The sequence below is a fragment of the Canis lupus genome, chromosome 5, assembly GCF_003254725.2.
Source record: "Canis lupus dingo isolate Sandy chromosome 5, ASM325472v2, whole genome shotgun sequence".
Lineage (NCBI taxonomy): Eukaryota > Metazoa > Chordata > Mammalia > Carnivora > Canidae > Canis > Canis lupus.
Genome location: NC_064247.1, coordinates 48,215,728 through 48,231,249, shown reverse-complemented (window position 1 = coordinate 48,231,249; position 15,522 = coordinate 48,215,728). Strand labels below are relative to the sequence as shown.

The 15,522-nt window shown below is 34.2% G+C and overlaps 1 protein-coding gene across 9 annotated transcripts in view; it reads left to right on the top strand.

The window, feature by feature from the left end:
* PATJ (PATJ crumbs cell polarity complex component) overlaps nt 1–15,522 on the top strand; it is a 355,573-nt gene that overhangs the window by 147,266 nt on the left and 192,785 nt on the right. For all 9 annotated transcript variants that reach the window (XM_049110354.1, XM_049110355.1, XM_025427867.3 and 6 more), the window contains exons 26-27: nt 3,043–3,120; nt 13,959–14,058. In XM_049110354.1, coding sequence (XP_048966311.1) covers nt 3,043–3,120; nt 13,959–14,058 — 178 coding nt within the window. The remainder of the gene's footprint in view (nt 1–3,042; nt 3,121–13,958; nt 14,059–15,522) is intronic.

Sequence of the window (15,522 nt, the reverse complement as noted above, 5' to 3'; positions counted from 1 at the left end):
CATGTATTTTTCTACATATTTTCATTTTGATCCTACTATTACCCAGAAACAGCACTACTTACATACAGATTTAGTTATAATAACTTCACTTTCACAATTTTTCTTTGATTTTGGTCTTTTGGTCAACGTTGAGTCATTCTGGTCTGCATTGGTATAAATCACAGGCTGTGGAGTCAGACCTGTTTTCCATTCCTTGATTCACTGTTTACCAGCTTTGCTAACTTAGAGACAAATTACTTAACTCTTCTGAGCCAGTTACTTTGTTTATAAAATACTTTGAACAACATAAAGGGAGTCGGGCATGAAAACATTCTAGAGGTATCACCATATTCTATTTATTAAGAGTGTAAAAATACAAACATGGTTCATGTTCTGTTGGACATTCCAAATTCAAAACTAGCAATATTTAACCATAAATCTATAATAAATTGCTCTTTTGGTATGGAATTAGAACTCTGATTCATAGATGTCACCGGCTGGATACATATTTTACTTTACAATATGCAGCAGAAATATCACCCTTAAGCCCTGTGACTGGAAGAAATGTTTATGTTTCTTTTTTATAGTGGAGGACCCCTGTTCAAAACATAGGCACTTCTGAGCAGTAGAAAACCTGCATATTTTATTTATTTATTTTTAAAGATTTGTGTTTATTTATTAACGAGAGAGGCAGAGACACAGGCAGAGGGAGAAATAGGCGCTCCATGTAGGAAGCCCAATGTGAGACTCAATCCCAGGACTCCGGGATCATGCCCTGAGCTAAAGGCAGATGGTTAACTGCTGAGCCACCCAGACATCCCTGCATATTTTTTTTTAATGCTTTTCAATAAGTAATGCAGTGCTTTTCAACCTTTTGTATGTCAAGGCATACAGAAAATACTATTTGTAGGGCAAATTGGGCAAACAGATGTTTGGCTGCACTGAGGGCAGGGGTGTCATTTCTATTTTGACCTGTCTGCAGTCTCACCCCACTAGGGCAGCTCTGCTGTGCTGTACTGCGGTGCAATATGATCCCTTCCAGTCTTAGTACTGTGTTGATACCCCAAAGACTGATTGAGAGTGGTGAACTGAATAGAGTCTTCTCATTGTCATATATGACATTTTGGGGAATCCACTTTTTAATTCCTTTTTGGAATCCTTTTAACTCTTACAATATTGAGAAGGCAGTCGAGACTATCACTTTTATTTCTGGAAACTGAGTTCAGAAGGTAAAGTTCCAGATTATTTCCTGGTTTCCACTTAGATTTATTTGGCAAATTCTTATTTAAGAGCAGAAGCAATAATTTATACTACACTTCTCTATAGAAAGTTTTTATGCCAGGGTAAATTTTTTCCACTTAACATAACTACATTTCACAGTAGCATCTATATTATTTTTCCACATTCTGAAACAAACCTGTTTGAAATTGGGGGTCATTACTTCAGTTCATTAAATTTATTATCATATGTTGCTTTCTTTTCCCCTATATTCCATTTGTTGCCCTAATGCCATTGTTTCATAATGGCATCTAAACTGTTCTGATGTGTATATTTGCATATTGATCATATAAAAATATGGCTTTTTCTTCCACAAGAAATACGCTGCCTTCTATTTTTACTAAAGATGCAGTCTTCCTAGTGAGCCTTTGATTTTCCAAATTTTGCTAATGATACACTTACAGAGGTATATTTCTGGCTATTCAAAAAGCAGTTTTGTCCCATCCCAGAGCTTCTGTTGTTCAGCTTCAGTTAGTTTTTCCCAGAGGAAAAATAGATACAGTGTGGACAAGAATTCAAGCTTGTCAAGGAGGCAAAGTCCTTTAAGATTCTTCAGGACAAGACATACATCTCTATAGACCTACCAGTTTTTGAATTCTGACTTGGATTGTTGTGTGTATTAAATAGAAGAATAAATACTTAAGCACAAACACATTGTCTGTTCACATATAAAACCATTAAATATATGTTGATGTGTCATTCTACTTTCTTTCTGTCTGTCCGTCTTTAAGTAGTCTCAATGCCCAATGTAGGGAGTCTCATGCCTACCGACTGAGCCAGCCAGGTGCCCCTGCTGTTTTTTATTGAAATGAAACATTTCTGCAACTTTCTCGTTTATTCCGATATTAGTTTATTTCTTTATAGAATCCATACTAAAGGTGAGGTGAAGAAAATATAATCTTAAATTGTATTTAGAGAGAGGTGTTTTTTATTTTGTTTTGTTTTTTAAATTATCCCTAGGCAGGCAGTTTCTTTACATTTCTGGGAAAGAAGATTTGTTTTTTCTTACAACCTTCATGTCTGTCATCAGATTCTATGCCAAGATTATTTGTGTTAACTATTTGAGAAGCCTTTTTTAAAAATCACTAAAAATTTTATATTTTCCTAAGATGTTTCATAGATTACTTTTTGACTCATTTCTTTTTATAAAACAATCTATGCTGTTGGCACCATTGAGAATTAAAAGTATTTCTATGAAATGAAACTATTTCCTTTCATGTATAAACATTTATTGAGTGCAACTATGTAATAAGTTCTTTTTGAGTGCTATGTATATAGTGATAAATCACTAAATCCCAGCTCTCATTGAGCTTTTATCCAGGGATATAGGTATATTTGTAATTTATCTTCATGCTAACAGTGATAGTGAAATATTTATTGAGTGCACAATGTGCAGATAACATACTTGAATTGGGGTACCATAATGAATAAGGTAAATCTAGCCAATAAATGATGCATCCATGTTCTAGGGATTCATGTAGCTCACTCCTAAAAATATTTTGCAAAATGAGATGTTTGGATAACAATCAGTATCCTGACTTTCATTTTAGTCAGCATTATCTTTACTTCACTTTCACACAATATTTTGGGTTATCTAGCTTGTAGTACTTTTCAAATTGTATTGTTCCCCTTGAACTCTACTTCTCATGTCTTTACTTTTTAGATGAAGTCACTTAGTTAAGTAAGATTTTAACTGTTTAAAAAATACATTAAGAAATGTAATGATTGCAACATTTAAATGTTTTACTCCTTCTTTTATGTGTGTGTTTGTGTGTGTGGTCATAGGTCATTCCTAGTGTGCATAACAAGGCCAACAAAATCGCTAATAACCAGGATCAAAATACTGAAGAAAAAAAAGAAAAGGTAATTTGAACCTCTCACGCCTTTAAAAAATGTTTTTGGTGTCTTTTTGCCTATCTGAGCTGCAATTAATAAGAATGGTGTTTTGACTATTACTAGGCTAGAAGGACTGCACTAATAATGTTTCCTTCCTGTGAATATAGCTGATTCTGGCCAGGATGAAGGCCAGAAACATAGTGAAATAGAAGTGCAAAAATGTGATAAAGCACCAGTCGTCCCTCATCATCTTTGTCTTTCTTGTTCAGTTGGGCTGATTGTCCATGCCCAGAAAATGCCTCTTAGTCTTGGGAGTTTATGGGACTTTGATCTTGCTGTTCTCTCAGCTTGGAAATCCATTTCCTACGTTGCTCTTCCTTTTATCCTCCAAAGAGCAGCTCAAAGATAATCTCTACTGAGAGAACATCCATACCATCAATCAGAATTAGTCATCCATTCCTGTTTTCCCACCTCTATTCTAGAGATAAAAATTTTAGATTTTCAATCTAAAATTCATTTTAGGATATGGTATCAGGTAAGGATGAATTTTTATTTTTTTTCTCCATAAAGATAACTATCTTACTGTTTTTAAAATAGGCCCTCCTTTTCCTACTGACTTATGTAGTGCAACCTCTGTCCTCGCTCCAGTTATCAGAGGGAATCTGCTTGTGAGCTTTCTCTTTGTTTTCCCATCTGTCCCAGCACAAATGCTGCACTAGCTCAATTATTAAAGCCTAGTAATAAAGCTTGTTTTCTAGTAGAGCAATTTCCTTGATATATTTCTTCTTTAGAGGTGTCTTTAACTGTTTGTGTCCTTTTCATTTTCTATATGAATTTTAGAACTAGCTTGTCAAATTCCACAAAAAAAAAAAAATCTCTTTGAGGATTTTGATGAGAACTGTGTCGCATCTGTAGGTTTAGTTTGTAAAGAAGTTGTATCTTTATGTTATGTAGCCTCTTTAATCATTAACATGGTATATCATTCTGTATATTAAATTCTTTTTTGTCTTTCAATTTTTATAATTTTCTTCAGAAAGGTATTGTAAATTTTTGGTTTGGTTTTGTTCCTAGATATCCTTATATTTTGTATTGCTTTTAAGTATCTTAAATTGCATTTCTGTTTTTTTTGCTAGTATATAGACATAAAATTGATTTTTATGAATTTATTTGACATCTTGTAACATTATTCCCATATTCCCTTATAAAATAAAGTATCCAGGGAGGCCTGGGTGGCTCAACGGTTGGGCGCCTGCCTTTGCCCCAGGTCGTGATCCCAGGATCCAGGATTGAGTCGCGCATCGGGCTCCCTGCGAGGAGCCTGCTTCTCTCTCTGCCTGTGTCTCTACCTCTCTCTCTGTCTCTGTATCTCTCATGAATAAATAAATAAAATCTTTTAAAAAAATAAAATAATCTAGTGCAGAACGCTGGGAAAACTAAAAAGCTGAAACAAAAATCACTCATAAACCCACCTTTAAAGGTAAACTTACTAAATATTTTAAATACTATATGTAGAACCTTCTATTGTCTTTTTGTCCTCCATAAATGTATATAAAGTAATTTTAATGAGAATATGAATCTCAAATTCTAATACTAATGTAGATTTTTATTTCTAGATTTTCTGTGTAGGTAATAATAACCACTCTAAACGCAGTTTTCTTTTCTCTCCTTTCCCCAATCTTTGTCTTATTATATCTACTAAAACCTCCATTGTATTTAATAAAGAAGTAACAATAGCTAACATTTTTGGTGTTTTTCTTCTTAATATTTAAGAAATTGCTTTTAACATTTCACCATTGAATATGATGTGTGCTTAAGTTTTTATAGATAATCCTTCAGGTTAAGGAAGTATCCCCTATCATTCTTATTTTGCTAAGAATTTTTATCATGAATGGCATTGGCCTTCAGTTTTATCAGATGTATTATCTTCATTCACTGAAATAATTGTGGGTGTGTATTTAATTTTTTTCCTTGAATCCCTTAATGTGATAAATTACATTAATAGATTTCTTAATATCAAACCAATCTTGAATTCTTGGATTAAATTTAGTTTTGCCATGATCTTTTTTTGCAAATTGATGGCATTATTTCTTTTAGAACTTTTGCATCTGTGGTTAGGAATGAGATTGACCTGGAATTTCCTGTTTATGTAATATTCTATCTGCTTTTGAATATATAAGACTACTAAAATGTATGTGCACTAAAATACTAAAATGTATGTGCACTAAAATGTATGTGTATGTGTATTTCTTCTTTTTCAGTTCTCTGAGCATTTGTGTAAAATAGTAATTATTTATTCCTTAAATTTTTGGTCACACTAGCCTGTGAAGCCATTTTGGGCCTGTGTTTTCTATGTGGGAAAAATACTGATTCAGTTCTTTAATTGTTACAGAAATATTCAGATTTTCTGTTTCTTCTAAAGTCAGTTTTAGTTACTGATTCTTTTGGAATATTGATATCACTTAATTTTTTTACATTTGTTGGTATAAAAGTTATCATCCTAGCTTGAATTATACATTCTCTGTCCATAGTTCTTTTTCATTGTGAATATAGGGTTATTGTTTTTTTTTTTTAACTTTTTTTTCTTAGTTTTTAAGGCAATTTTCACTTAATTTCTCAAAAAAATTTTTATTAGGGTATGACCCAACATTATATTAGCTTCAAAGTGTATAATTCCTCTCTTTGAAGTTTCAATTTTTCAACTCTGTTAGTCATCTCTGTATTATGTTTGTTCTGCTTAATTTTGTCCTCATCTTTATATTGCCTTACTCTGGTTTTCTTCTTCTACTCCTCACTCCACACCCCACCATAATCTTTAGATAGTTGTAGAGTTTATTAATTTTTAGCCATTCCTTTTCTCTAAAATAATCATTAAATGATTGTACGTTTTCTTCTAAGTCCCTCTTTATATCCCAGGATTTTACGTTGAATATCTGTTATTCAATACTAAGGTTTTTTTAGTCCTTACATGATTTCTTTTTACCTATATTTGTTTAGAAATATATTTTTAAATTTCCACATGAATGTTTTTTAAAAACCTATAGTATTCTAACTTATTTCCATTATAATCAGAGATTGTGGTTTATGTAATATTCTTTGACATTAGTTGAGACTTCCTATGGCCTATCACATTCTTAGTTATTATAAATGTATATCCATGATTTAAAAGAATACCATAATAGTTTCTCTTTAAAAAAAAAATTTTTTTAAGATTTTATTTATTTACTCATGAGAGACGACACACAGAGAGAGGGAGGCAGAGACACAGACAGAGAAACAGGCTCTCTACAGGGAGCCCGACGCAGGACTCAATCCTGGGTCTCCAGGATCATGCCCTAGATAGACTGAAGGTGGCGCTAAACTGCTGAGCCACCTGGGCTGCCCCTAAAGATTTTATTTTTAAATAATCTCTACACCCAACATGGGGATCGAATTTACAACCCTGAGATCAGAAGTTGCACACTGCACCCACTGGCCAGCTGGCACTCCTAGCATAATAGTTAATGGGTATAGGTTTATATACAAAGTCACTAGAGCAAGTTAATTAAGTTATTCAGATATTCTACATATTTACCAGTTTTGTGGGCCGGGGGTGTTGGGTCATGGTAATCTAACAATCTCCCATTTAGATAGTAAAATTAGTCTCTTTTATGTAGTTTTCCAGGTTTATTTTACATTTTTTTCAAGTAATTTATTAGATGTCTACAACTTAAAAAAATTTTTTTATCTTTATTCATATGTAGCATTACTTAGTAATGCCCTAACATCTGTTTCATCTAATATAACTAAATCTATGACCACTTTATTTTCATATGTGCCTGGTTTTTGGCTTGGAAAATTTTGAGCCATACACAGAATGAATTCAGGTCTCCAACCAGAGGGAGCCTGGGCTTATAAGGAATTCTCATGAAACACCTTTTTTCTTTTTTTTCTACCTCAAGCCAAGGCCAAGAAATACTCTTACTGTCTTCTGTGATCAAAGGGTTGGTGGGTTTGATCTGTTGTTAAACTTCACCCATTGTGGGTTTCACCCTGTTTTAAGGGGAAAAAAACCCAAACTATAACTGAATTGATCACTTCGGAAAACTTTATTTACAGACATGTACATTGGAATCAATCAAAACATTAGCGGGGAAAGGTTCTTGAAAACTGTAAGAAAAGTATTATTAGTTTCTTTCTTTTTTTTTTTTTTTTTCAGATTTTATTTATTTATTTATCCATGAGAGACACAGAGGGAGAGGCAGAGACACAGGCAGAGTGAGAAACAGGCTCCCTAGAGGGAGCCTGATGCGGGACTCAATCCCAGGACCCTGGGATCATGACCTGAGCCAAAGACAGATGCTCAACCACTGAGCCACACAGGCGCCCGTATTATTAGATTCCTCACTGAATTATAGAATTGTGTTTTAACCTGGTTGGCCACCTTCTTTGAATTCAGATTTTAATCACATAGATTATAATCAGATTAGCAGTAGCATATGCTGTGTGTTCAGGATTCTATAGTTAATTTTGGCAACTGTTAGTAGACACAGATAATATGTAGATTCTGGAAGACCATGATTATTGCTTGTAGAAATATTGGTTATGTACAGTATCCAGGTCATTACTTGCAGAAATTTTTATCAGCCTTTTGGAGGTAACAGCCATTATTTACAGGGATTAAATGCCTAGAAAAATAAAACCTATGCTGACAAAAAGGAGATTAGTAGTTCAAGAGAATGGAGATTCAAGGAAGGAGCGATTAAAAAGAGGCATGGAGAAACTTTTGGGATTGATGATTATAATCACTATCCTGATTGTAATGATGTGCACTTTAAAATGTGTGTACTTTTTGGTGTCTGTATCTCACAATGAAGTTTTTAAAGACAAAAATTGCCTAGCCTCCTGGAGCTTACATTCTAGTGGGGCAAGGCAAACAATGTAGAATTCAGTGACTACCACCTTAAAGTAATTTGGGGACAAGATATGAAGACCCACAAAATGTGGCATCTGAAAGGGTCTCGAAAAGAAGCTCCATGAAGACAAGGAGCTCATCTTTCTCATCTCCATTGCCCAAAACACTGCCTGGCACCTAATTGACACACAGTACATATCTGATGAATGAATAAAGGATCCTAAAAACAAAACAGAAAATCTCTGGCTTCAGGTCACCAGGAATTGGCACATGCCCTCTGGGCAAGTGCCACGGTCCTGTGCCCCACTTTACCTTATGATTTAGGATTTATGGTTGTTTCTGGCTTTGGTCACAAGTTACAAAATCACATTTTTGAAATTTTATCTGTCATCTTTATGTGGTTAAGATGAATTTCTCAGAATATTTAGCCTATCCTATTGCTGGAATTTTGTCAATTCATGTCTTGATTCAAAGATCTGAGCATCCATCAGTGTCTATTGGAAACCTTTAGTGTGGCAGTTACTACTGTGCAGCGGTCTGAGGATATATAAAGGAAGCAGACAAGAGATCCGTCTGCTGATAATAACCACACACAGATGAATAAACTGGTTACTAATTTAATTACTTTTGGGGACAAGGTAATTTAGTTGATTCAGGATAATTCCACATAAGATCCTGGGAAGGAAAAAGATAAATATAGGTTCTTATCAACTTTGGCCTGTTTCATTAAACCAAATTAAATCTCAATACAAAGCAAGGATATTTGCATTCAAATAAAAAAATATCCAGTAAGAGCTCTGTAATACCAAAACTCCTGAAAGACTGTCCAGCTGAATTCCGTGGTATAGAGAAAAGCTAACCACTGAGTTAAGATTGCAATGAGAGACCAGCATCTGCAGCTCTATTACAGGATGATGTTTCCAGTGGTTACAAGATGTACTTTATAGTATTCAGTGGTTACAAAATGTACTTTACTATGTCTCTTGTCTGAGATTATAGTTGACATGCCAAGCACTATACTACCTTCTGGAATGATGAAGTACTTGGATGAAGTACTCCAAGAGGTGCACTGATGAATGTGACATGTAGTGAAATAAACAAATATAATTATGATGATAGAAGCATGCCCAGGATACTATGGGGAGCATAGGCAGAGGGATGTTCCCAAATTGGAAAGTCAGATGTTACAAATTACATTAACTCTTTTAAAATCTCTTTAAAAAGTATCATCATTAGAAATGATTCCTTTTATGCATTATTTCTTCCTTAATATGAAGGCAGTGCATGTTCTTTAGAATTACTGACAGACAATAAAAAACACCTGAAACAGGGCACCTGCGTGCCCTTGCTCAGCAGCAAGTCCGCTTGAGATTCTCTCTCCTGTCTCCCTCTGTTCCTCCCACTACTTGCTTGCCGCCCCCACACCCCAAATTAAGTAAATAAACCTTAAAAAAAAAAAGTACCTGGAACCAATTACTAGGAGAGGTTTAGGCTAGAAATCTAAATTTTGACTGGAGATCTTTTTTTTTTTTTTAGGAGAGTGTGACTAAGAAACTAAATTACCCTCCCCCCTAAAAAATCCATAAACAGGTCTTGAATAAATTCCTAGTTTTTTTTTTCTTGTTTTTCTCAATTCACTATTTTCTGTGCTGTTTTTCATCATGGAGTGTGAAATGACAGGCCATCAGGATTCATAGATCTACTAATATTAACTACTGCTCATAACTCTTCATTATTTTCCTTCTAAAATTGTCTTCAGGGACGCCTGGGTGGCTCAGCGGTTGAGCATCTTCCTTTAGCTCAGGTAGTGATTCCGGGGTCCTGGGATCGAGACCAACATCAGGCTCCCTGTGGGGAGCCAGCATCTCACTCTGCCTGTGTCTCTGCCTCTCTCTCTGTGTGTGTGTGTCTCTCATGAATAAAGAAATAAATAATCCTAAAAATATATATTTAAAAATTGTCTTCATTGTTACTTCATATTCTCTTTGTCTTAAAGGAGTCATGGACACTCAGACAACTGGGAGATGTTCATTCCCAGAGAAGTAGTCTCCTGCTGTTAGTTCTCTTCATTTTCTTTTTATGTATAACCCAAATGAAAGTGTTGTCTCCCACCAAACATAATAGTCCCTAAAAAGGCAGTCATGTTAAACTTATTAAAACGTGTCTATCCCAAATAAGTACTTAAATTGAGTACATTTTATTATATGTAAATTATACCTCCATAAGGTTGATGTGAAGACATGCATCTATTTCAAGTGAGAATTCTAGACATGCTAGAGCTTGGGGCAAAGGAGAACTTCATGAAGGTTTTTGCAAAGATTAAATGATTTCTTGTGATCCTTGTAGTGGCACTTAGAATGTTACAAGATGTGTTCTTTGATTATTCTTTTTTTAAAAAAAGATTCTTTTTGTTTATTTGAGAGAAAGCATGAGTGGGGTGAGGGGCAGAGGGAGAAGCAGACTCCCCAATGAGCAGGGAGCCGTACTCAGGGCTCAATTGCCAGATTCCAGGATCATGACCTGAGCCAGCCAGGTGCCCCAACTCTGATTATTCTTAACACCAACAGGTAATACAGTGTTCTATCATGATATTCCACATTGAGCTGGGTCTTACAATTGGCTAATAATTATCTGCCATGTGTAAAATTTGTGATATTCTCTGATATATATATATATATATATCAGAGAAAGTATAATATATATATATATACATACATAAACAGCATGTAGACATGTGGAATGTGGAGATCATGCAACATTGGTGTAAATATTTTTATAGTGTTACATATTTTTGCTTGCTTTATATACCACATCAATAAGATCAAGAATATCAGGGAGAATGTATAGCTGTTTCTAAATTTAAATCACCAAATCACTTTTTTTTTTTTTAAAGATTTTATTTATTTATTCATGAGAGACAAAGAGAGGCAGAGACACAGGCTGAGGGAGAAGCAGGCTCCATGCAGGGAGCCTGACATGGGACTTGATCCTGTGTCTCCAGGATCACACCCTGGACCTAAGATAGTGCTAAACCGCTGAGCCACCCGGGCTGCCCGTAAATCACCAAATCACTTTGATTTTGTGAATCTGGATTGTAAAATGCTTCTGAGTTAGTGGTTTCTGTAAAAAGGGATTTTGGTTTTTAATTAAAAGGCTGTCATATCTAAGGTAATATGAGTTTAGTTTTACTATTTTTCAGAAAACTCTGGGAATATTAGATTTAAATAATGCTTATTAATCTCTACAAATGGATCAGAAAGAGATTTTTTTCCAATTTATTAGCACCTATCTGAAGGTAGGGAAATATTTTTCACAGTGAGAAGTAAGGGCTTTTCTCACTTTCAGATACGCAGTGCACTTTCAGCTTCTATCCTGTAGCTTTAGCCATACAACAAATGTAGTCATAAAAATGCACAAAACCACTGGTATATATGTCAAAAAGTTACTCTTTCCAGTGGACTCAAGACCTGCTATAAAAAATAATAAAAATATAAATAAATAAATAAATAAATAAATAAATAAATAACCTGCCATACAGAAAACACCCAACAGGCAAACAAAGACTAACATTTGCTGTTGTCGCTCAACCTATAGAGAATAGATCCCTCTAGAACCAATATATAATAGATTCTCAAATACCACTAAATTGTCAGACCATAAAACCAAACTCCACTTATTGCTGCTACTAATGGGAAATAGCTTACAGCACAAGTGCATATCAGAACCAAACTTGGCTTAGTATCAGAAACAAAATCATAGGGTTGGAAATGAGAGAAATAGAGTCAAAAAGCCAAAGTTCTGTTGTTACTGAGGATTTACTGTGGGTGCCAAGAAATCATATATGTGGGCTTAAAGCAGTTCATGAATTGCATTATTTCAGGCATCACTGTTTAACTGGTTCTGGAAGGTGAGTCTACTTGAACATCTCAGTGGGACTTCCATAACTGACAAAGTATAATTTAAGAAAAAAAAGTGACCTATAAAATTATGCAAAATGTACAGTTATTTACTTAACTCCTTAACGAGGGAATCAACAAGATGGTTAGTCTGGTTCAGAGAGAATTAGAATGAAATATTTATTAATTGTTCAAAGAAAGATTGCATTAAATTAGATTCAAATTTAGATACAAAACCAGTTAACATCTTACAGGGCAATAAAAACTATCACCTTTGGAGTTATCCTTTCTACAGGACTAAAATAATTTGCATCTCTACCAGTCAGAATTAATATGCACTGCTATTGGACAAGAACCTTTTCCACCATGGTCATTTTTCTGAAAGTCAATATGTTAGAAGATCTAATTAGCATGACTGACAACTAGTGTTTTGCTCATTCAACATATATTTAAAGAAGGCCTGTTTTGTACCAGGCCCTGTTCACAGAGTTGAGAATACCACACTGTTGGTCTCTGCCCTCAAGGAGATTATATTCACTTGGCCATATTGTTTGTTCCTTGCTCCAGCCTTCATTGCCACAGAGGGAACCAGGCCCTGCCTACAACCTTCCCCCATGTGCAGTAGAAAGATGCCCCACGTATATGGCAACCCACATTCAAACTCTACACTGACCAAGACATGCTTATCCTATATTCTTTTCAAGAGTGCCAGTAGAAGTTATTTTAATAAATTGGTGGTATAAACAGTTTCCTCTTAAATATATTTTGAAAACCCCATTAAAGAGAATTCATCTCTCAGTAGTAAAACCTGGCTGTTGTACCAAGTATTGTCTTTGACCTACAACGTTCTGGTTCTAAGGAAAAGGTTTACTGAAAGTAATTAATTTGCCTTTTTTTACTCTTCATTTAACTCACTTTTAAGGTTTTCCAAGCAAGGATAAAGACATAGCATGATCACATTTCCGTATTCTTTTGTCGCTTAATAGGCATTTTATATTTGGTGTCTTCTCTTCATCACTCCTGCGTTTTATTGATTTTCGGATATTCTATGTATAGATGAAGTACTGCTCTGATTAGTTAGACATTATCTTAAATAAATTTGGGTGTGTGTTTTTGTTTATGGATCCCAGAGAGTGTTTTCTGCTTTGGAGGAATTTATTACATGCCTGCTTTCTGTAATGGACCAGTCATTGTCCATTTACTGGAGTGTATCCTGCCATTAGTGGTTTTGTCATATAAAGCATAATTGAATGTACTCTTCTGAAGTCCTGTAGCAAAACAAATCTTAATCCAGTTATTTTGGTATTTGTGGAGTGCTTAGGTCTATCGGCTCCTGTTCTTTTTAGCAGCTTGGATCTCTGTAAACTTTAGCATGTTTTATTTTTCCCAGTGTTCAAGAAAATCTCTACGTTCTGTGAAGGTAATCTGATCATAGAGTTTTGTTCTACTTTAGTTAATGTTTATGTGCTGTATCATTTGGTGTGTAAATTTAAAGAGTAGTTACACAAAGGTACAAAAGTATTCATTATAAAGATTTCTTTCTTTTTTTTTTGATTTCTTTCTTTTTTAAAACAGTAAAATGTGTGTTGACTCTAAGTTACAGATGAATATTTTCTTAGAAAACGTTGGTATTTCAACTATTTTTATTCAACTCTTTTTTAAAGAATGAAATCTGTACCTTCTACAATTGAATGAACAGTGTAAATGTAGAATTAATACAGTGGATAGTTTTTGCATTTATGTTAAAATGTCTTCCATTTGGATTATTTGGTTCATAATAGTGTAAATAAAATATATATAATTGGCTTTCTCACTGGGGAAAGGAATGCATTATTCCAGGCAGGTCAACAGTCTTAAATGCTGTGCTTTTGAATTCCTGTTTTCTGTAGTGGTGTGCTTACATCACAGAGTCACTTACAAAATAAATATAAGAAAATAAATTGTTTTACAATCCTTGTTATGTGACTGAAGTTGGATGCAATCAAAATATTTCCAGGTTATCTTTTTATCCTGTTTGTCGTTGAGGACGAGGATTGTGCAAAGGCAATTAACCCTTCTCTCAAATTTTGCATTTCCAGAGACAAGGAACTCCTCCACCTCCAATGAAACTGCCGCCTCCTTACAAAGCTCCGTCTGATGACAGTGATGAAAATGAAGAAGAATATGCATTTACTAACAGTGAGTTTCTTTTCATTATTTGAAGTGAATGCAGAATTTATTAAATTGTGCTTTCGGGAGTATTGTCAATTATCAAATGCAAGGCTGTAGGTTCTTAGAAAATGTGTATAAGCATATATTGCTGAAAAGGAAATGTTGCATCTCCTTAACTTTTGTGGCTTTATTTTCTTAAACTTTCCTCCTTTACACTAATACACAGCAAATAATCAAAGGCCTTACACTATTTTATCTACATTTCCTCCTAGTTTTACTATTTGGCTATGAATGCAGGAATGCTAAGAAGTCCTTTAACTTGCAGTTTGGCCTACAGTAATCCAAGTTAGATGTGGATGTCAGCTCTTGATTATTTGCTGTATTCAAATTGATGGTGATGTTGCTAATGCAAAATTAGAAAAACCACCAAGTCATATTTTCTCCTTTAGAATTCCTTTCATAATTTTCTTTGCATTAGCTGTATCAAATATACATTCATACATATATTTAATGGAGGCTTTATTTAAAAGAATTTGCATTTCTTTTATGCATGTGAAGTATAGTTAGATCTGATTGCTATTTTACATAGAATTTCTTTTGGGGGATGAAAATACCCTAAAATTAGATTGTGATGATGATTGCACATTTTGTGAATATAGTAAAATCTACAGGATTATATATTTAAATGGATGGGTTTTATAGTTTATGAAATAAGTATACATATGTTCTTTTAAAGATAATCTTGTTCCCTCCACAATTTAGAAAAAGAATTTGATATAGATAACGAAAGAGTTAAAATTCTGGCTGTCGCACTTCTTAGTGTATGACCTTCAGCATGCCCTCTTCTATAAAAATCATGTTTCTACCTTTAGAGAGGGGTGTTGGAAAGATTAAAATAAGGTGATAGAGCCTTTAGCCTGCCATATAGTGAAATTTCAACAAGTATTCTTATAGCTCTTACTAATAATTATTATGTTGATTTTATAACTTGATATTTTTCTAAATTTAGTAGTTAGGTATGTAAGTTTAGATATAAATAGATATGTTTATAATCATTTAATTGGCTTCGTAAAAAATTGATTTGCACTTTCGTTTTATAGAACCCTTTTTCATGCATTATTTTCTTCATTTATTCAGCAAATCTTTGTTGAAAGCCAACTGCTTTTTACTAACAGTGTTAAGTAAGTCTGTTATGAAATAAATAAAACATAGCTCCTTTTTTCTTGTTGGGGTCACCAACCTGGAAGGGAGGATACAAAAGTGTCGGAACAAAATTTGATAAATATGCTATAGTGCCTTGGTTCTCAACCTCTCTTTCAGAGTTACACATGATGGACATGATTGATATGTGTATGCACACGTGTAACATAATCCCTTGTTCTGATACAGGTATTAGGACAGCTGCAGCAGAGTGGAGATACCTCGTTGGTTATTCATAATTTCTGGGATGCTAGAATGCCCATATTTGCATAGTTGCTAGGAAATCTGGTT